Genomic DNA, 22,750 nt, shown 5'->3' with positions numbered 1-22,750 from the left:
TCAAAATCCTATTTTTGAAGAATTTTCATTATTTGACTATCTGGTGGCCCCCTGGAAGTCCCCACTCATAATGCCATCTGTGTTTGACCAGACTTAGAATTGGCCCAGTAAGAATAGCTCTTTCTTTGGGGACAAAAAACATATAGAGCCCCTCATCAAAGACTAGCAGACTCATCAGTCTCATGCATTAAAGGGAATCTTGGTCAGATTATTGAAGACATCATGGGACAAGACAAATAACACAGACTTCACAGAATTAGTTCAAAAAGTCACTAAATAAAGCAAAAAACAACAACAACAAAACTAGCAATGACAACAAACACTAAAAGAATACAAGAAGCTGGTCTCCAGAATTGCCATATTATATTATTTTAAACCTCCATTTTTTAACAAATCAATCATAAGACATGCAGAACAGCAACAACAAAATCTGGTTCATACAGATGAAGCAATCAATAGAAACTTTTTGAGGAAGCTGAGATATTACACTTACTAGGCAAAAGTTTTTGAATCGGCTATTTTTAAAAATGTTTAAAGGACTAAAGGGAAATATAAGAATGATGTTAAACAAAATAGATAATGATAATGTAGAAATTATAATGAAGAACCAAATAGGTATCCTAGAGTTAAAAAACATGAAAACTGAAATAAAAATTTTACTAGAGATACTAATCAATTGATGTTTGTAGGCAAACTAATTAATAATGATAATGATAATAATAATAATAATAATAATATCAGCCCCAGCTGGTTTGGCTCAGTTAGAGTGTCAGCCCACAGACAGAAGCGTCCTGGGTTCAATTCTGATCAAGGGCACATACCTTGATTTCAGGCTGGATCCCTGGCCCTGGTTGGGGTGCATGTGGCAGGCAACCAATCAATGTGTCTCTCTCACATCCAAGTTTCTCTCTGCCTCTTCCCCTCCTTTCCACTCTCTCTAAAATCAATAGGAAGGTTGAGGATAAATAAATAAATACATAAATAAATCAGTGAACTGGAAAATGTACCAAATCAGGTTACCTAATATGAGAAACAGAAAGATAAAAGAATGAAGAAAAATAGAGCCTCAAACCTCTGGGGCACTATAAAGCATACAAACATGTGCATAATGGAAGTCCCAGAAAAAAAAGAGAATATGAAAAGAGGCAGAAATAATTTTGAAGAAATAAAGGCTAAAATTTCCTAAATTTGGTAAAAAAAATAAAAATCATAGTAATCTACACATTCAAGAGCTCAACAAAACTTATATAATAAAAAGCCTAATATGCTAAGTGTCTGGTCATCTGGTTGTCCTTTCAACCAATCAAAGTGTAATATGCTAATGATATGCTAAGGCCACTCAACACTCACAATGATATGCACTGACCACCCTCGGCCTGGCCTGCACCCTCTCACAATCTAGGAACCCCTCAGGGGATGTCAGAGAGCCAATTTTGGCCTGATCCCATGGGCCAGGCTAAAGGACCCCACTAGTGCATGAATTTGTGCACTGGGCCTCTAGTTCTATATAAGATATAAAGCTCAAAAAATACCATATAGGATAATCACAAAAAGATCTACAATTAGACATGCTATAATAAAAACTCAAAAAGAGAATCTTGTAAACAGCAAAAGAGAGTGATTTACAATTGACAAGTGATCATCAACATCAGGATTAACAGCTGAGTAATCATCAGTAGGCAGTGATGAAACATATTCAAAACTGTTGACAAAGAGGATTCAACCAAGAATTCTATATCCAGAGAGAAACAGTCTTCAAAACTTAAGATTATTTTTGTGTACAGTGAAAGAAGGTGGTCTAGTTTTATTTTTTTGTATATATCCAATTTTCCCAACACCATTTGCTGAATAGACTATCCTTAGCCCATTGTATGTTTTTTTCCTCATTTTCCAAATACTAATTGACTATAAAGGTGCAGGTTCATTTATGGGCTCTCTATTCTGTTCCATTGATCTATATGTCTGTTTTTATGTCAATACCATGCTACTTTGATTACTGTGGCCTTGTAGTATAGTTTGATTTCAGGTAGTGCTATTCCTCTAACATTGTTCCTCTTTCTCAAGATTGCTGTGGCTACTTGGGATCTTTTGTAGTTTCCTATAAATTTTTGAAATATTTATTCTAGTTCTGTGAAATACACCATTGGTATCTTTGTTGAATCTATAGATTACTTTGGGTAGTATTGATATTTTAGTGATGTTAATTCTTCCTACCCAGAAATATGGTATATGCTTCCACTTACTTGTATCTTCTTTAATTTCTTTCTTCAGTGTCTTATACTTTTCTAAGTACAGATCTTTTACACCATTGCTTGAATTTATTCCTTGGTATTTAACTTTTTGAAGCAATTGTGAATGGAGTCTTTACTTAGTTTCCCTTTCTAATAGTTCATTATCTATATACTAGAGGTCTGGCGCACAAAAATCATGTATGGTAGGGTCCCTAGGCCTGGCCAGAGATCAGGGCCACCTGGGGCCTTCCTTGCAGCTGTTGGTTGGGGCCTCCCTTCCATGGCTGCCAGCTGCTGGGCAGGATCTTCCTTCATTCTGCAACCCCCCCCCCCCCTCCTGGTGATCAGCACACATCATAGTGAGCAATAGAACTCCCAGGCTCCTGGTCAAACTAATGTGGGGACATTTTGCATACTAGTAGCCCTGCGCACGAATCCATATGCCAGTAGCTCTCTGCGGGGCCTGGCTGTTCCACGCCCACTGCCCAGAGGCTCTCTGTGGCCCAGAGGCCCATCTGTGCCTCGGCCTGGCCAGAGGCCCATCCACGGCCAGGTGCAGAAAGCTTGCTTCGTCGCCACAGTGATGAAGCAAATATTCCACCAGGCCTCTCAGGCTGCCTGCTCTCAGCAGCTGCCACCACCTCTGGGACTGGGGGACTCAGGCGGGGCTGAGAGGACTGGGCGTCACCATCTTGTGACTATGGGCACCACCATCTTTTGTGACGGAGTGACGATTAATTTGCATATTACCCTTTTATTAGATAGGAAGTGTCGGATCATCCAATCAGTTACTTTGACACTCACTGACCACCAGGAGGCAGACACTCAACACAGGTGCTACCAAGCTGCAGTGACTTGGCAGTGGTGGTTTTCGGGTGACGCACCCCAAATCAGAGAGGAAGAAGCCCGATTCTTCGCGAGACTGCACGATCCCACCTTCAGCCATGGGTTATGTTGTTGCTGGGTCACTGTCGGCCCCGAATCTGGTTTACTGCACACTTGCATTTGTGTTCCACACCCTGTACCACAGCAACTTTCCAGAGTGCCCTCTTGCACTCTGGGATCCCTCTGAGGATATGGGAGAGCAGGTTTCGACCTAATCCCTGCAGGCCAGGCCAAGAGACCCCACCTGCCGGAGGGACCCCGCTCACTCCACAGATGCCAGGGAGGGACTGCGGGAGGTTGGCTCCAGGGCATGTCCGGCCCATTCTCCCAGTCCCACCCCACTGGCCACCTTCTAATTAATTTCCTTTCAATGTGCACGAATTAATGTACCCAGTCACTAGTTGGTGTATTAAATTGTAACTGATTTCTGGATATTCATTGTGTTGAGGTGTTTGCCTTCTATTCCAAGTTTGCTGAGAGTTTTTATTATAAGTGGGTGCTGGCTTTTATCAAATGCCTTTTCTACATCTATTGATATGGTCATGTGGTTTTTATTCTTCATTTTGTTTATGTGGTGTATCACATTTATTGATTTGTGGATATTATACCAAGAATAAACTCAAAATGGATTGAAGACTTAAATGTTAGACTCAAAACCATAAAAATCTTAGAAGAAAACATAGGCAGTAAAATCTTAGACAGTTCCCGTAGCAATATTTTTTCTGATACATCACCTCGGGCAGGGAAACAAAAGGAAAAAAATAAGTCAAACTTAAAAGTTTTTGCACAGAAAAGCATATCATCAACAAAATGTAAAAAGAACCCACTGAATGGGAGAACATGTTCTCCAATGATACATTGGATAAGGGATTAATTTCCAAAATTTATGAAGAACTTATAAAACTCAACACCAAGAAATAAATAGTCCAGTTAAAAACTGGGCAAAGGGTCTAAATAGACACTTCTACTAAGAAGACATACATACAGATGACCAATAGACTTATAAAAAGGTGCTCAACATCACTAAGCAGCAGAGAAATGCAAATTAAAACCACAGTGAGATATCACCTCACATCTGTCACAATGGCTATCATCAATAAATCAACAAACAACAAGTGTTGGAGAGGATGTGGAGAAAAGAGAACCCTAGTGCACTATTGGAGAGAATGCAGACTGGTGCAGCAACTGTGGAAAGCAGTATGGAGTTACATAAAAAAGTTAAAAATGGGATTTCCTTGTGACCTAACTATTTTACTTCTGGGAATATATTAGAAGAAACCCAAAACACTTATTCAAAAGAATATATGCACCCCTGTGTTCATTGTAGTACTATTTAAAATAGCCAAGTATTGGAAGCAGTTCAAGTGTCCATTAGTAGATGAGTGGATAAAAAAGCGTGGTACATTTACACCATGGCTGTAAAAAAAAGAAGGAATTAAAAAAAGGAGGAATTTTTATCCTTTGCGTTACCATGGTTGGACTTAGAGAACATCATCCTAAGTGAAATATGTCAGTTAGAGAAAGACAAGTACCATATGATTCCACTCATATGTGGAATCTAATGAACAAAATAAACAAAATAGAAACAGACACATAGAGAAAAGACTGACAGCTGTTAGAGAGGAGGGGATTGGATGATGGGGGAGGGACTAAGCAAAGGGAAAAATAAAGATTCATGCGCACAGATAACAGTAGGGTGATTAGCAGAGTGTAGGAGTGGCAGGGAAGGTAGAAGAAAAAGGGGGGGGATAAATGGTGATGGAAGGAGACTTGACTTGGGGCGGTGAACACATAATATGATATACAGATGATATATTGTAGAAGTGTATACCTGAAACCTGTATAATTTTATTAAACATTGTCAGCCCAATAAATTCAATTATTTTTTAAATTAAAAAGAAATTAAGAAACTCCAAAATAAATGAAAACTGAAAGCATTTATCGGTAGTCCTACAAAGAATACTAAAGGGAGTGTTTCCACACAGAAATGAAGGAGCACCTGACAGTAATTCAAATACAAGGAAGAAATAAAGAGTACCAGTAAAGCTAAAGGTAACTACATAAGTACAAGACACTCCACCCAAGAACAGCAGGACATACATTCTTCTCATTTTCACATGGAACATTTTCCATGATAGACCATATATTAGGACATATAATAATATCAATATGTACATCTATACAGAAACTTATACATAGATGTTCATAGCAGCATTAGTCATAAGAGCCAACAGATGGAAACAACCCAAATGCCCATCAACTTGAAGAATGGGTTAACATATATGCTATCAAACAACTGCATGTTACTCAACTACCAATAATAATGAAGTACTCATGCTATCGTATGAATGAGCTTTGAAAATATTATGCTAAGTAAAAGTAACCAGATACAAAGGCCATGTATGGTACGATTCAGTTAACATATTCAGTCTCTAGAAAAGGCAAATTCATAGAGGAAGAGTGGAGATTGGTGGTTGATGTCCAGGGACCAGGGAAAGGAGAGTATGGGTAGTGATTTTGGGAGGAGGGGTGATGAAAATACTATGAATTAGAAATAGCGGTGATGGTTGCACAACATTACCAAATATATTAAAAACCTCTGAACTCTACACGTTCAAGAATGAACTTAATAATATGTAAATTATATCCCATTTTTAAAGAAGAAAAACAGAAATAGGCAGCAGGCTAAATTTAATCCATGGGCCATAGTTTGCCAACATCTACTTGAGAAGAAAGAATTCATGGCATCTTTCTTTATCTAGCATCTAAGGAGTGGAAGAGTCTTACATAACAGAGTGTAGTACATGTCTGATAAATTAACGCATGAGTAAATGAGTAAATACAAGAGGTATAGCTGCACCTGTTCAGAGCTGCAACTGTAAAACGAACTATAACTTGGTATCCGATTACACTTATCTTTAGTGAAAAATAATGTTTATGAAATTCATTTTCTGTCTATTCCCACCAATATCTTATACTCCACCTTGTATGTAGTAAATGATCCATAAATTAATAATGGTTTTTAATTAAGTCTTTCAGCGTAGAGCACTTTATACGTCTCAGCTATAAAATTAGAGACTTTTTCTTTTTAGGAGGAATAATTTCATGCTCAAGGGAAATGTCAAAAATTGATGGGACTATGAAATCTGTAAATACTCCTTTGCATCCTTATCAGAAATAATACTGCTGTTTTTGCAGTGACTCCGGCTGCTCTGCTGGCTTAGCTGGCCCTGGTTGAGTATCTGCTTTCCTCAGCACTGTAGCAGGTGCTGTGAACGGTGAAAGATCAAGGCATTTGTCTCTCTCTTTCAATGTTACCTCTCCCATGTTTGGGTGCAATGTTGGCAAGTATTCAAAGTTTATTAGGTTACTTTACATGGGAGTGCAAGTATAACTTTGATGAAAATGATGCAGTTGAAATACATGATCATATATAATTTACTTCCAGCTCCAAAACTTCTTCAACTCCATGCCTCAATGCTAATCTTACTCAAAACCAATATTATTTATTATAGCAAACTCTTTCAAAGTGTCTAAAGCTCATGTATCATGCTGTTCTTCCTTTAAAAATAAATTCTAATGTCAGGTTATAAAGAGAAAAGCTAGACCCCAAAAGTCCCTTAAGTGAGCTGCCGGGAAATTAATGGCGGAACCTGAAGCAAAACCCCATTCTCACTGCTTCCTTCATACTTCTCTGCACACTAGACCACAGACCATCTTTCACACAGTATAAAGGATCCCTTCTCCCGTCACTGAACTGCAGCCACCCCCACAGAGGACCACATTATCAATTTAATGGATCCAACCAAGGAATCCAATAATGGAGGCAGGAATCCAATGCAAGTGGACTACTTGCTGGTGCCCATTTCCCAAATTGCTCTACAGGTGCCCTTTCATCAATCCAAAGCAGTGTTGATGCCTGTTAAGGAGGAATTTTATTTTTGATGAAATAATTTTTTTTTAATTTAAGTTCTTCATTGTTGAATGTATTACATAAGTCTCCTTTTCCCCCTATTGACCTCTCCCCAGCTGCCACCAACCTCCAGCACATGCCCTCACTCACCCCCCACCTCCCATCTGTGTCCATTGGTTATGCTCATATCCATGCATACAAGTCCTTCGGTTGATAAGGAGGAATATTTTAACAGGCCCCTAACCCCCACCAAGTGAGGTCTAAGCTCAGATCTAGAACCATAAGCCCTATGCTTCCTAGAGTTCAGTTAAGTTTAACATTTATTTATTATGAGCCTGCCATGTGGCCCAGTGCATATCAGATGCTATTTGCAACATAGAAATGTGCAACTCAAGAGATATAGTCCCCACCTTCTGAGAGATTCAGTTGTCACTGTGAGTCTGGCTCCTTCATGCCGGCAGACTCTACCTTTACTTAGGCATGGTGAGTGCTGACCACGTTGAATATTACCTGCCTTCAAGGGAAGAACAACTCAATCCTTTTAGAAGCTTGTATTTTCTTAAGTAAGTCATGGCATCCATAATTATGATGTGGATATGGGGTACTACTGCCATTATATTTAGAGAAATCATAACTGAATTTAGAAATGAGAGAACTTTGAACTTACATATGTCTAAGAAATATCAGAAAGACTCTGTTAATTCATCTGGATATCCACTTTCAAATATTGGGACCAGAGTATAATTATAAACAGTTGCATTTGAATTATTGATGCATGATACTAAAATCCTTGTAAAAATAATTACAAAGAGGGCGAAACTTTTAACTTCTGGGGACACCAGCATTATGGTTTGGTCTAGGTATGCTTTGCAGGAAGCATGCACAGAAAGTATTTCTGAAGTTGTTCATTCATTATTTATGCCCATATACATTTATTGAGCACAGCAGATAACCCAGGGACATGGAGCATAAAGTTTTGTTGTTGCTGTTTTGTGTGTGTGTGTTTTGGCAGAAGGAAAGGCTGTTTGCAGAAAATATGATTTCTGGAATTCTTAGTCCTCAGTAAATATCTGAGAAGGGCTGTCAGTTGTATGTGCACACTTGTAGTTATATTTTAACTTTTTATTGAGGCCAAGTTTGTAGAAATGTGCCAACTTTGTGTAAATGGGTTTATTGAACATTCTGCCTTTGTTGTCATGTTTTTCAAATAACCTATGTTGTGAGTACCCATGAATATTTTCATTATTTATGTTGTATTTAATAATATTTGTTTCCTAAAATGGAGGCTAGATACAAGTCTGCCTTAAACTATCATTTTCCTTCAATAATCTTCTTCTGTTTTTATTTTGTAAAGAGCCAAAAAGGCCATATCAGTCCTTGTCTCTTCTTCACTGTCTGCCTCAGCGGAAGAATGTTTCCAACAAGATACTCTGTATCCCATAAAGCAACAGCTTTCAATTAGTCCCTAATAAGAGTCTCCAACTGATGAAATTAGGGCGGAAATCAGTGCCAAGATCCCAATTCATCACCACGTAAGGGAATGGCAGGGATTCCATTATCCAGTCAATCTCGCCTCTCATTTCTGCAAAGGTCAGGCTGCACCATCCTTGGTTATAAAACACCACTCGTGGCCCCGCGTTTCACTTTAACTTAGCCCCAGACACATCCGGTTTGTTATGGGAGATCTCACACTGAGGGTTCATATTTTAAAAAGCCATTTGTGCTGTGCCTGGCCTCGTACTTTAACAGGCAAGAAAACTGTTGGTGCACAAAGTAGCTTAAGAGTTGCTTTCTCATATGTTTATCTACAGAGGAAGATAAAGATCCCTGTGTCTGTGTGCATGTGTGTGTAACACAGAACATCTTTGCGTGAATAGTCTCTTCAAGGGTATTTTATAGTAGTAAACTTCAGTTTTCTCTTTTGCCCAGACCATAAGGAATTAATAATTATGTCTGTCTTTTCTTAGATGGAATGATACAGCAATCTCCACTCCTCCTGCCTGTTCTGATAGGATCAATTAGAAATTAGCCAAATTATGAATGGAGTTTGCGGACTATAATTCTTGTTTCTCCTTTCTATATTGGTCTTACTAGATAGAATCGTGGCCATTAAAAAAAAAATATTGCTTTCAGAGAGGAAGAGAGAGGGGGAGAGAGAGAGAGAGAGAAACATCAATGATGAGAAAGAAGCATTGATTGGCTGCCTCCTGCACGCCCCCTACTGGGGATTGAGCCCACATCCCAGGTATGTGCCCTGACTGGAAATCCAACCTTGACCTCCTAGTTCATTGGTGGAGGCTCAACCAATGAGCCACACTGGCCAGGCTAATAATGGCCAATGTTTTATGGCTCCTTCTTTTGTTCTGTTCTCTATAATGGAGTAAGTGATATGCGAGAACTATGATTTGCTTCAGAGTAGGACAGGTTTGTCTGTGAAAGTGGTTAAGAGACTATAGCATGTGGCCCAGTGTTCTCCTCGCCTGATAAGAAACATGTGAAAAGGAATTTCTTATCAATTATGGGGCTTCATTTTGGATGTGGTCCCGGAAGCCAGTTTTGTGCTTGCCTCCTGAGAATATCCGCAAACCTTCCAAAGCCCAGATTGCTTTTTAGGTCACACACAGCATCCGATTTATCCCAAGCCAGCCAGCATAAGATGAAAGAAGCAGGTTAATACATTATAAAAAAGTATCTTTTTGCAGTACCCAAGGGTTTCTGCTGATCTCATTAGCAATGCTCCCTAGAATTCAGGGCATTGGGAGGCTGGTGCCTCATCATTTTCTTCATAATTCTGTTGGGAGAAAAAGGGGAGGGGTGTGCTTTAATGCATCCCTAGGTTCTAGAACAGTGGTTCTCAACCTTCCTAATGCCGCGACCCTTTAATACAGTTCCTCATGTTGTGGTGACCCCCAACCATAAAATTATTTTCGTTGCTACTTCATAACTGTAATTTTGCTACTGTTATGAATCATAATGTAAATATCTGATATGCAGGATGTATTTAGGCAACCCCTGTGAAAGAGTCATTCCACCCCCAAAGGGGTCGCGACCCACAGGTTGAGAACTGCTGTTCTAGAACATACTAATCTTAAATGATTCCCAAAAATAGCAGTGATCTTTAGGTTGACTCTCATTTTCACTACCAAATCTTGGTGTCTCTTCTTCCTTGTTATGTTGGAAGCTTTGTGAAAATAGCAGTCAATCCATAACCATCACCTCTTACAGAGCCTGTTGCTATTTCTGCCTTTCTCAGCACACTCACACACTCTTATCCCTCTCACATTCAAAATGACACACAGTCCAACTTTATTTCGAGTAGCTCTCTTGATATAAATCTTATAAGTCTTAGTGGCTCCCACTGTCCACAATGAGATTCTACCCCATCAAGTTTCCCATTTGAGATACTCCAAGTAAAGTTGGGGGACTATATTTCCAAAGTAGTTCATATTAGGTCATTCCTAACTAGGGCTACTCTTCCTTGTCCATTCATATGCAGTAGTCCAGCCACATAAACATAGAATTTCTCTGCCTAAGGGGTATGCAATTTGAATTATACTTGCTTCTTTTTATAAATCCAAATTATATTGATTTTCTAGGCATAATTGAAAAGCACATCTTTTTGAAGCCATAGGCTTCTTGAATTTATTCAGTGAAGAGACAGTTGCATGTTTCCTAGAATATAGGGATGACGTGGATGCTCCCAACTACTGAGAACCAGTGGGAGCTGTACGAGACCTCTCCTAGCGAAGGCCAACAAGGAAAGCAAAGGTTTCCCCCAAAGCCACCACTTCTGTTTGACAGTTGCAAGCCTCAGGCTTAAAGCCCTGTTCTCCACTTCTTAATAAATCCCAAACAGTGCTCTAGACCGCTGTGACTTATTTCCCCTTCAGACATCTGTTTCCGAGGCCTGGGATCTGTTAAGCTCTGCTTTAGCACTGCCTTCTGTCATCATTTATAAAACTGCTGTTACCTGCCAGGAGGCAGAGCAGTCTCCATTTCACACTGCTTTTTATTGCAACATAGAAAGAAAACTTTCCTTTCTTACCTGATGCCTGGTGGTCATATTCTGGTATCTGGCATCTACCAGTATCTAATATTTGCACTAGACTCCTACACACTTTCTCTTGGATGTTTACGGCAGAAGTTCCCACCCCGAGTCAGGATCCCACGGTGAAGTCCAATTCCCTCTGAGACACATGCCTCTTTTTAATTAAATTTTCTCTGTGCTAAAAACACCTTCTATGCGTTTGTGTATAATGCAGTGTTCTTATCCACAGGCACAGCGTTGCCCAGCAGACCTCTAGAACTTATTCATCGCGCATCACTGAAATATTATACCCGCTGATTAGATCTCCTCATTGTTCTCTCCCCTCGGCCCCTGACAACCACCATTCTGTTCTTCACTTCCACAAGTTTGACTACTTGAGCAGCTCATAGATGGGGACTCGGGTAGTGTTTGTACTTCTGTGACTGGCTTATTTCACTTTGCATCATGTCTTCCAGGCTTATCTATAACCTCTTCTCTAAAGAACTATGGGCTCAGTTCTGGCAGAGTTTGCTGGAAGTATCCATCATAGTTGACATAGTGTTGCTTTTTTTCTTTTTTACTTCAACATGACTGATAACTTCAGTCTGTTCAATGAAAACCCAGAGGGCCACCAGGCCTGTAGTCCATGGTGCGCTGTGAGCAATCTCCCAAATGCCACCGGATGTCTGGCCGCTGCACAGCATGGCAGTGGCGGCACCCCCAGCGTGCGGGGGAGGGCAGTCCAGATCTACAGTGAGTTCCCTTCCCTCCTTCTATTTGCTGTGACTGTTTACATCGTGCTCTGGTGCAGAGTGTGGGCCGTGCAGTTCAACTTGCCCCAACTTGGCCATGTCAGTGTGTTCACTCAGTTCTGTGGTACACACCAGGCACAGAGGGAGGCCGATAAGTGCTCATGTTTCATGTTCACGCACACGTGGGTTAGAGCATGACTGCAGATAGCATGCCCTGACAGGACCTGCGGAATGATCATTTTTCTTGTCGATAGTCCATTACTATGCAGTGCACTTCAAGGCCATGGTTTACTTTCATAGTTGCTTAAATACACATAATGAGAAATGTAAATCTTCTGCAGGGAGAAACACAGGGTGTCCCAAAAAATATATACACACTTTAACAGCTGTCAGCTCAATTTTGAAAATGAAATGTATTTTAATAAACACAGCCTTTATAATTACTCAAAGGGTGTGCATACATTGTTTGGGGACACCCTATATGATATTATGCTTTAATTGGAGCATTTTTACTTATGTGCATTTATCGATCATCCAAAGTCCATCAGCACAGCTAACAGGGCGCTGACCAAGCCTTTTAGATGAGGGCGTTGGGGCTCCCCTCTCTTGTGTACCTTCTATAGTGAATGGGCTGTGTGTGACTTCCTGCAAAAAGGCAGGGGACATGGGCGAGGGGAAGATGTACATGCCTTGTTGTGGTCTTGTTAAGTCTTACTACCCACCCCCACCTCCCTCTTCCATTATGGGGAGGAAAATAGGACTGTGTGGGTGATGGAGATGCTTAGCTGTGCATGGATGATGGTCTGGACTCTGTGCTTAAAGCTTATCAGTGATATTTAGGGCAGAGGGAAGGGGTTTAGTGCCATAGACCATTAAGAAATGTAAGGTAATAAATCTGGAGCTTAGAACTTATCAGCAAAAAGTATTCTTTAATATCCACGTTTAGCAAAAATGGCTCTTCTGTGCAACATATCTTTTATCAAAACATAAAGAGTAATGTTCTTTTAGGGCATAGCCTGCTAGTTGGTCCATTTCTTCTCTTCTTTACATGTAAAGGCAGTGGTTCCCTGTGGTTTTGATATGAGGAATTTATGTTCTTAACCTACATTGAAAACTTTCTAATCAGTGCTTTCAAATTCAACAGTTCTTTCACATGCAATGAAAACTTCATTAATCACAACATGGTATAAATTCATTTTACTAGTGGTGGTAACATGTCTGAAATTACATTATTCATTAAGACCACAGATAGAATTTGCTGGGGAATGCATTAGAGGGCCCCTTGCACCAATGCTGTAGTCCTCAGGGTCTGCACATCCAGCTGGAACCTGCAGTTTTTAAGAGATGGAGAACTTACTAGTAGCTACCACCATTATTATTCTGATAAACATTTTATCGGCTAAAGTTCAACAATTTACTTGTCAATAAATTTTTCAGGTAATGCGGATTTAGTGTTATTAGGTTTATTTTATATTTTTAACATCAAAATTGAAAACAAAACGCATAATATTTAAAATCAATGGTGAAATTCACAAAGCAGGCACGGTGATCAGCTCAGAGCATTCCGAGCAAGTCTTTCCTTTGCTGTGCTAAAGAAGCGAGTGTGTGAAAATGCCCAGGAAAAGGCCTCAGACTTGAGCATCTGGCGTATGGATCCCTGGACTCCCCTGCGTATGGATCCCTGGACTCCACGATCTCCAGAAAAAGCCTTACCTCAAATGGAGCACTCTTGAGCAGCCCATAGCACATGATGACTTGTTTTTCCCATAGATAACAATTTAAAATACTTGTGGATATTTTTTAACGCACCATCTTCACACGGAGGATGACAATCATCTAAAACACTTAGGCCTGCTCTTGCTTTATACGTGAAAATTAGTTTTCTGAGACACTTTTTGGGTTTTTGAACTTGTGAAAGGAAACTCTATCCAAAGGCAAGGAATGCATTGCTCATGCAATATTTTTGCTATATAAAGTAATAGGCATCATCTATTACATAGACATCTTTGAACATTCTCTTCTTGGTTTTCCCTTTTTGGGAATTATAGATATTAGCATCACCTTTGTCACTGAGAAGATACAGTGGGGCCTTGACTTATGAGTTTAATTCATTCCGAGACCGAGCTCGTTAACTCAAATTACTCTATCAACTCAATGCAAAAAATCGGCCGAGAAACAGCGGGTATCTCAAAAAACTCGTTAGTCGGGACACTCGTAAGTCAAGGCCCCACTGTATTGACTGTCTCTCAGAGCATGGTGATGTGCCTGAACCAGCTAAACAGGCAGCCAGTGCACAATTAGCATCGCCAGATTGGGATACTCAATCTCACTTTGGGGACCAGCCATGAGTGACTAACTTAGCTTCTGCAAATGTTAGTTATTCTTCCCTGTAAATAGAGGTCAGACCAATATTGTCTAACTCAAATGACTGTGATAGTCAAGACCTAAAACATAGAATGTCTCGTATAAGCTATAATCTTCTACACAGCATTATGGTGCTGACCGGGGACTGTGATGGCACAGTGCAAAGCTCCTGGGTTCAATTGCATATGTTACACTGTGAATAAACAGATTTAAATGCCTGGTTAATAAAAACGGAAGCGAAAAGTTAATTGGTAATTGTGTAAATGTGATACTTTCCAGTCAGTCAGACAGGTCCTAATGCGGGAGAGTATAACTTAAGTTTCTGATTGAACAAGGAAAGGGGAAAATTTGGTAACTTGAAGGAAGGTGTTGCCCAGAAGATCCTTCTGAAGGGAAGCATGAGGCCTGGAGGAGGAAGGAGGGGAAGCGTAGATAAGGGATGGGGACCCTAGGCCTGAGCAGAGGCAAGTTTGCACGCCTCATGTTAAGGGCTCACATCTGAAGGAGAGGGGAATCCTTAATGCTATGTGAGCTCATCACTCCAGGGGACCAGTTCCTCCCCCCTTCCCATGGGACAGCCCGTGACTATGGCCCCAGATGGGCCTTTGAACCAATTTTCAAATGTAAAGTAGCCACAGAGTCCTTGGACTTGATAGCAGTTTCACTGGAGCAAAGGGTTGCCGCTACAGAAAAGCTGAGACCATGACTTTTCCTTGATTTGTCCTTTATTATTGTGCTTGGTGGATTGTTTGCCTCATCTGAGCCCTTCAAGCCTCTGATATGTAATAATGACAGTCACTGATGCCCAATTAGATTCCAATTGTTTCCCCAACTGGAGTCACTCTGAAGTTGAAGAGTGGTATCAGAAACCAATACCAAGTTAAACTGATCCGTTACCATGAGCAGTGGCCTACTCAATAATTATTAAGATTGGCTCAATGAATCCACTTATGATTATGACTCCAGAACTATCAAAATATAAAAACAGAATTCCCCAGTGAAGAAGTAATAAATAGGACTCATTACCGGGAGAATGTAACGTTACGTCTCTCAGAGGATCTAGACTTTTCAGTGGCATTTTTAGCATCGATGACCCTATTAAACTCTGTTATTTTCTTCCTAATTCATGCCATTAAAACATGGTTTTCATTTAACTTCCCCATGGCTCATTTCTTTCCTTCAGAACATTTCCATATGATTCCCTGATAAAGCCCATGTTTTAACACATTTTCATTATAAAACTATAATCAGCAACTGAGTAGCAATATGAAATAGGGAGATCATAGAGGGCTGACAGGGGAAGAAATCGGGCGTCTGGGTACTTCATTTTTTAATGTTATTTTATTGTTTAAAGTATTACAATTAGTAGTAAATATGTCTCCTTTTTCCCCATTGACCTCCCCCCAGCTTCCCCTACGCCCCAGCACATGCCCTCACCCTCCCTCCCAGTGTCTTGCGTCCATTGGTTATGCTTATATCCATGCATACAAATCCTTTGGTTGATCTCTTACCACCCTCCCCGCCAGTCCTCCCTTGCCTTCCTGCTGTTGTTTGACAGTCTGTTCAATGATTCTTTGCCTCTGTATCTATTTTTGTTCATCAGTTCATAATGTTCTTTATATCCCACAAATGAGTGAGCTTCCTTTTTGCCTCTTCCAGGTGTTGTGGATTATCTAGTTAAGATTCCTTCGCCTGGTGGACAAGGCTCTAAGGAGACAATTCTCACAATTGTTAAGGGATGGCCTTTTTTCCATTAACAAAATCATCACGTAGTGCCTTTTGATAAAATAGTGATTGCTATTCTTCACCAAAGCCCATAATGGAAAGAAAAGTTTTCATTTCTATTCCTTCTTATTGTCCTTTGAGCTTTGTAAAGTACCTCTTACATGTTCCATTTAGTGGGGTTATTTTCTCTAGAAAATTAACTGTCATTTAGCAACCTGGGCACATTCAAAAATTAGTTTAATTCAAGTGCTTATTGAGCACTACCCTCATCTCCCTGTCTTGTGAAATATAGACATCATAGAAACGTCGTCCCTGCCTGCCTGCGACTCACATGTTTCTTTTTTAAGTAGTCACATAAATAACACTGCTATTCCAGATCTGACTCCTGGTTAAATATGCTGAGAGAAAAGCATATTTAGGTATGGAGAATACAAATTATGTTTCTTTGAGCATATTCTCAATATTACTTAAGATAAAAAGTAAACAGATATGGTATTAAGACTGAGGTTAAAAAAAAAAAGGTGGGGGCTATGCTCATATGAGAGAATAGGAAACATATAGATCAGTGGTTCTCAACCTTGGCTGCACATTAGAATCACCTCGGGAATCATTCCCAGGTGATTCTAATGTGCAGCCAAGGTTGAGAACCACTGATATAGAGGAATCAAAGTGATGACTTTTTAAATGTGTTTGCTCCCCTAGAACCCACCGCCCTAGCCACCACCACTGTCCCCACCCTGTACATGTGCATGTGACATTATAATGTAGCTACAAGTGTGCTTGAAACTGAGACTGTCACTTGAGTACCCAAAGCAAGGAAACATGGGAAACTGGAAACATGGGAGAGCCTTATGGAAGTGGTGGGGTTTACTGTGGGTGTGCTTTGAAGGAAGGGTAGCGATTTATCAGCTAGAAGTGACAGTGAACGTCGTTCAAATGGCTGATGCATATGGGGGGCATGTCAAGTAAACCCACGGGACTGGAGAACCTTCTTTAAGAGGAGCTATTTTTCCACCGTTAATCAAGAATGTGGTCACCATCGTCCTACATAGACCTACTCCCTGTCTTCCAGTAGCTTGTCACCGAGGTTAGCTACTCTGCCACAGGTGGAGATGGCTGGCGCATAAAGAATAAAAGCAGTAAATCAATCTATCACCAAGCGTTCAAGGTTTATATAAGAGGTATATGCAACTAACACTTTTCCATTTTCCATCTGACCTTGGGGCTTTCGATGGCTGGAATTATATGCTCTGCTTAGTATTGATAGTTTTAGAAAAATAGGTTCATCTCAGGGAGGTGAGCCCACCATTTGCTTACAGATGGACACATCCGGAGGTGTGGGGGAAATTGTTTTTAATGAATTTCTTCTCCATCCCCTGTTTGTGCAAAGTGATTTGACAGACTTTCTTGTATCTCATATGCAAATCAACAAGCTTTCTTTGTCTGATGCATATTAAGGAGCTTATAAAATGAACCTATAAATTTAGTGAGAGCTTCATGTCCAGGGTACAGTTGGGTCAACTAAACCTTCAGTGGCTGTCAGCTCTGTTTCCTGGTGTCTGTTTGGGTGGGGTCATGTCTTTTCAATTTTATAGATTTTTCTCTTACCTCTAGCATCATCTGAGGTTTTTTTTTAGCACTTTCCTCCCTTACACGTTATTCTAATGTAGGCACTATTACTGACCCTTTCATTTCATTCTTGTCGGCATTCACAGCAAGAAATGTGATTCTTTTATGACTTAATTCCTACTTTTCCCACACCCATTTCCACTTCTATTTTCCATCTCCTTTCATTTTGCCCTCACATATTTTTCACTTCGTGGTTTCCCTTATCCGTGTGCACTCTACATGAGAGCCAAATAGAACCCCGCAGATAAAAATAGTTTCTGACATTATTTGTGATTCCAAAGATGTAGTCTCGCAAATAACCTTTTCTCGTTTGATTCCCGTCTAACATGCTGACAGTGCTCCAATCTCATCTTCTGATTATCCCATTACATAGTGCTTTCCCCTGCATTTAGTAGAAACTCGGAAGTAATGGTTCTATTTGGATAGCACTGCCTAGTCATCATTTACAATTTTATGGAATTAGAAAGGCGAGGGGAGGAAAGGATCCAGGCTTACGTTCTTATTTAAGAGGAAAGGCATTAATTAACTATTTGGGTAATGGGCTGAGCTACTCTTTATCAGCAGGCTAAACTAGAGCCATCGTTGTGGGCTAGAGCAACATATCACGCCAGGGAATGGTTTTTTTTCTTACCAAGGAAGAACACTGTGCTCTCTATTGAGAACTAATACGTTTTAAATTCAACCTCTAAGGGGCAGACAAATTCATTTAACTACCCATCAATTTCAGGAATAAAATAATTACAAAAAGATAGGAAGTAACCTAAGAATTAATTTATGGCATCCAGTGAATTTACCATGACATTGTAGGTATTCTCAGTCAGCAATCATGCACAGCCTCTGACAGTTAGACAGCATTTGTTGTGCGTGTGTGTGTGTGTGTGTGTGTGTGTGTGTGTGTGTGTGTGTTTTAGCATTCTCTGAACACAAATAGCTACATTCCTTCAAATAGCTACATTCAGATGAAGCCACAATGCCCAGGAGGCTAAATGATTGCCTGCTAGCATTGATCATTTGGGAGCCTAAAAAGAAATTTTCGGTGCAAAAATACCACTTTTCTTATGCATTCTAAAAACCTGTTATGTTCAGGAGTAAATTTCCCTTCCATGTATTTGTTTCAATTGACATCTTAAAGTACATCTGAGAATACAATACACCATATAATTGAGAGCTGAACCGGCTAATAGATGCTGTGTGAGCTATTTGAGGAAACGAAATGATAATGGAATCCCTATTCTCATTGATGGGGAATGACTGTCCTTTGTTCTCTTCTGCAAAGGCATACCCTCATATCTTAGTTGATTTCCCCGGTATATTTCTTTAGGCAAATCCGTAATTTCAAAGAAACCAAATATATCTTGCTTTGAGGGATATAATTGGCCGTTTGGACCAGAGTGTAGTTCTCAGATTATGCTCAGCAGGCATTACAAAAAGAGAGGCATTTTTTCTATAACTTGGGTAGTTTAACATACTTTTTTCCCCTTTGCTATTCTCCACAGGTGCATGAGGCAGTCCCGTGTTACAGTGAGTGCAATCAGTATTCCTGGGTTGTAGAACACTGGTCCCCGTGCAGAATCCACAACGAGCTGAGGCCCCTGCGCTGTGGTGGAGGAACGCAATCTAGGAAAATCAGGTGTGTGGGACGGAGGCATTTGGGGAAGGGGGCAGTGGGGCTTCGGCATTTCTGTAAAAACAACAGCGTTCTTTGCCAAGCACACTCTGACTTTCACACAGTGTACTCTGGCTTTTGCTCATCTTTAAGAATCCATGGAGCACACGTGCCCTCCACTGCCAAAAGGGGGTGGGAATTCCTCAGCAATGAAGCCACCATCCTGACCGTGTCCTTCCAATGCCTTTGGTGGGCAGCCGATGGCATGGAGCGGCTGGCATCCCTCGGCTGACTCCTGGCCATCACTGTTAACAAACTAGGAGATTTGACCGTGTTGCCATGTTTCTCGTAAGAAGAGGAGATTAGGACATAGACACACCCAGAGGAAGACACCAGGTGAGGACCCAGTGAGAAGAGGGACACCCACAAGCCCAGGACGGGGACCTCAGGAGAACCTATTCTGCCAACACCTTGCCCTCTACTTCTAACTTCTACGTTGTGAGAGCATGCATTTCTGTTCGGGCCACCCAGTCCGTGGTGTTTTGTTATGACATCCCTTGCTAACTCACACATACTCACTGTGTCATGTGATTTACGTGCATGATCACATTTACTGGTAAATATGTGAAGCGGATTTTCCAGGTATTTTGCAATGCAACCATTATTGAGTTTAATAGCATGCTCTTCTTTTTTTCTTAAACCTCACCTGAGGATATTTTTTTCAGTGATTTTTAGAGAAAATAGAAGGGAGAGAGGGCGGGTAACAGAGAGAGAAGCATTAATTTGAGAGAGACACACTGTTTGCCTCCCACATGCACTTCTACCAGAGTTGGGGATGGCAACCTGACACCCAGGTGCATGCCCTTGACCGAAAATAGAACTCATGACCCTTTAGTGCCCGGGTCAGTGCTCTAACCACTGAGCCACGCCAGCAAGGGCAATAGCATGCTGTTGTAATACATGAAACGGCTGATCTGTTCTCTTTCTTAAAACCTACAGACTGGAGGACATCTTCATGGTTCATGCATGACTGCTATCAGTTATTAATGTAAAAAATAGCCTTTGAATCTTTGCCTTCTGTGATCAGGCACTGTTCCAGGAACTGGGGATAAGGTGAACAAACAGTTCCTGTCCTCAAAGACATTAGTAGCAGAGAAAAAGTAGACACATAAGTAAATATATTGGAAAGTCTTTGCTACTAAATGCCAAGAAGAAACATAAAATTGGGTCAGAGAGATGACGGATACTATTTAGGAGAGGTAGACCAGAAATATTTGAGGAGAAACCCAAATAAATGAGGTTCTATAGAAAGAGGATTCCAGGGAGGAAGACGCATCCCAACCAGGAACCTTGTGGGCTTGTGATAACAGGGTAAATAACAAGCTTCCCCATGTGCTGGTACCGGTATTTAAATCATGTAGTCTTCTAGAACAAGGTAAAAGGAGATTATTCCTTTTGCTATCCTGGAAAGGGAAAAAAAATATGTATATGTGTATGTATGTGTGTATATATATACATATATATATCCATCCCACGTTCAAAGGCTGTTAAATCGCATTGTTTACCCATATCTTCAGAAAAAAATCACTTCTGTCATGGTAAACAACCTGCTTCCCTATTTATAATGGTCTGGCCCTCTAGCAACTTCAGCACGAAATTATAGCTAATTTGCCTACAAACATTAGGTGGTCATAATAATCTGGCCACTCAGTGTATATGCCTAAGTGACCATCACAACCGAACAGACAACCGAATAGGCTACATGGGGCGACCAGGCCGGCAGGGGGTCAGTTAGGGGCCACCAGGCTGGCGGGGGGGGCAGTTGGGGGCAACTAGGCCGGCAGGGGGGCAGTTGAGGGTGACCAAGCCAACAGGGAGGGCAGTTAGGGGTGATAAGGCAGGCAGGCAGGTGAGCAGTTAGGAGCCAGTGGTCCTGGATTGTGAGAGGGATGTCTGACTGCCGGTTTAGGCCCAATACCTGCAGTCAGACATCCCCCGAGGGGTCCCGGATTGGAGAGGGTACAGGCTGGGGCTGAGGGAACCCCCTCCCTCCCCTGTGTATGAATTTTGTGCACCGGGCCCCTCCCCCCCTCTCTCCCTCTCTCTCTCTCTCTCTCTCTCTCTCTCTCTCTCTCTCTATATATATATATATATATATATATATATATATATATATATATTCTCCTCTAGAGGCTCCAGGAAGGAATGTAGCTCTGACAAAGCACCGAGTTAGCCTAGTGAGATCCACACTGGATTTCTGTGTTTCAGAATGATCAGATAATAAACTTACATTGTTTGAGATATTAAGTTTGTGGTGATTTTTACAGTGTGTTACCTTTAGCTTAAATTCTTGTTTTCAGTATGATATTAAGGGACTGTGTATTTTCTAATCAAAAGGCCCTTGTTATGACCCCTTCTAGCTAATAAACTTTCAATTCCCTGCGTTGGCAGAGAGGGACTATCACTGAGCTATGTAGATTAGGGGAGGGGATCCCAGGGACCAGCTACTTAAACACACTTTCAATAAATTCTACAGTTTTTCAGCCTCTTTCATTCATATTTTCAGGTGTACTTAGTGACACAAATTCCCAAATAGCTCATGTGTTCTGTGGTGTAAACGGAGGTACTTTCTTGTTTTGCCTTGAAGAATTCGTATTCAGCTTTCCTGGTGTGATAAGGCAGTTAGCACTAGCCTATCCATTTTCCTTTTGTTGCCTTTGTCTTCTTGTTCTTTGTCCTCACAGGGCAATGCCTTTTCCCCCCTCTTGGTGTGTGTGTGGTGTGTGTGTGTGTGTGTGTGTAACAAATTATTCTGATATTGTTTTTGTGGCATATTGAGATGAAAAAAGACTGATGCATAACTTCAACTAGTCACCATTGACCAGAAGTAGCCTTACCTCTTCTTCTCAGTGAAATGATAAAAGGACATCAGCTGAGAATATGTGGTCAAAATGAAAAGCAATTTCCAGCTTTAAATGTCTCCAGGGAAAGAGAAAAAAGCCACCTTGTGGTCCCTCCTTCCACTATTGACTGTTACTGAAGGAGAAATTAAATGTAAGGATAACTCTGTACCATGCCTCCCTATATAGGAAATCATTACATACTTATGTCTTCTCTCTGTCTGCTGTTTTCTCCTACCCTCCTTTATCCATTGCTTTCCCATTGCTTAGCACCTAATAAAGTTTATTTTATTTTATGCCTAGTGATTGACTACAATTTTCCTAAAATTTTAAACAATTATTAACATATATATGTAAAAAGACTCCTACTATGTAGAACAAATCACTTCAGCACAGCATGATGTGGGGAGTACCAAAAGCTCTCCAGCACACCCCCCTTAAGGTGTTTTCTCCATGGCTGTGGCCTTGTGTCTGAAATACCCAGGCCAGCAAATGGCACCTTTTATCCCATCATCATGGTCATCTTCAACTTTACTCTGATCATTATCACTCCAAGAACTTATTGGTAACAATAAAGATCCTGCCTGTCATTGTTTCAGTTGTGTGCACCAGTTTATAGTGTGCACTATAAACCCTTAAAAATATTTACTAAGTGAATCATTACTAACAAAGAATAACATTTGATACCAACACCTAGCAAAAGAGCCTGTACATACCA

At 40.7% G+C, this 22,750-nt stretch overlaps 1 protein-coding gene across 1 annotated transcript in view; it reads left to right on the top strand.

The window, feature by feature from the left end:
- THSD7B (thrombospondin type 1 domain containing 7B) overlaps nucleotides 1-22,750 on the top strand; it is a 747,617-nt gene that overhangs the window by 614,887 nt on the left and 109,980 nt on the right. Inside the window, exon 15 of the mRNA XM_059702510.1 lies at nucleotides 19,023-19,156. Coding sequence (XP_059558493.1) covers nucleotides 19,023-19,156 — 134 coding nt within the window. The remainder of the gene's footprint in view (nucleotides 1-19,022; nucleotides 19,157-22,750) is intronic.

The sequence above is a fragment of the Myotis daubentonii genome, chromosome 7 (assembly GCF_963259705.1).
Source record: "Myotis daubentonii chromosome 7, mMyoDau2.1, whole genome shotgun sequence".
Classification (NCBI taxonomy): domain Eukaryota; kingdom Metazoa; phylum Chordata; class Mammalia; order Chiroptera; family Vespertilionidae; genus Myotis; species Myotis daubentonii.
Note: the sequence above shows the minus strand (reverse complement) of the source record. Positions and strands in the feature narration are given on the sequence as shown.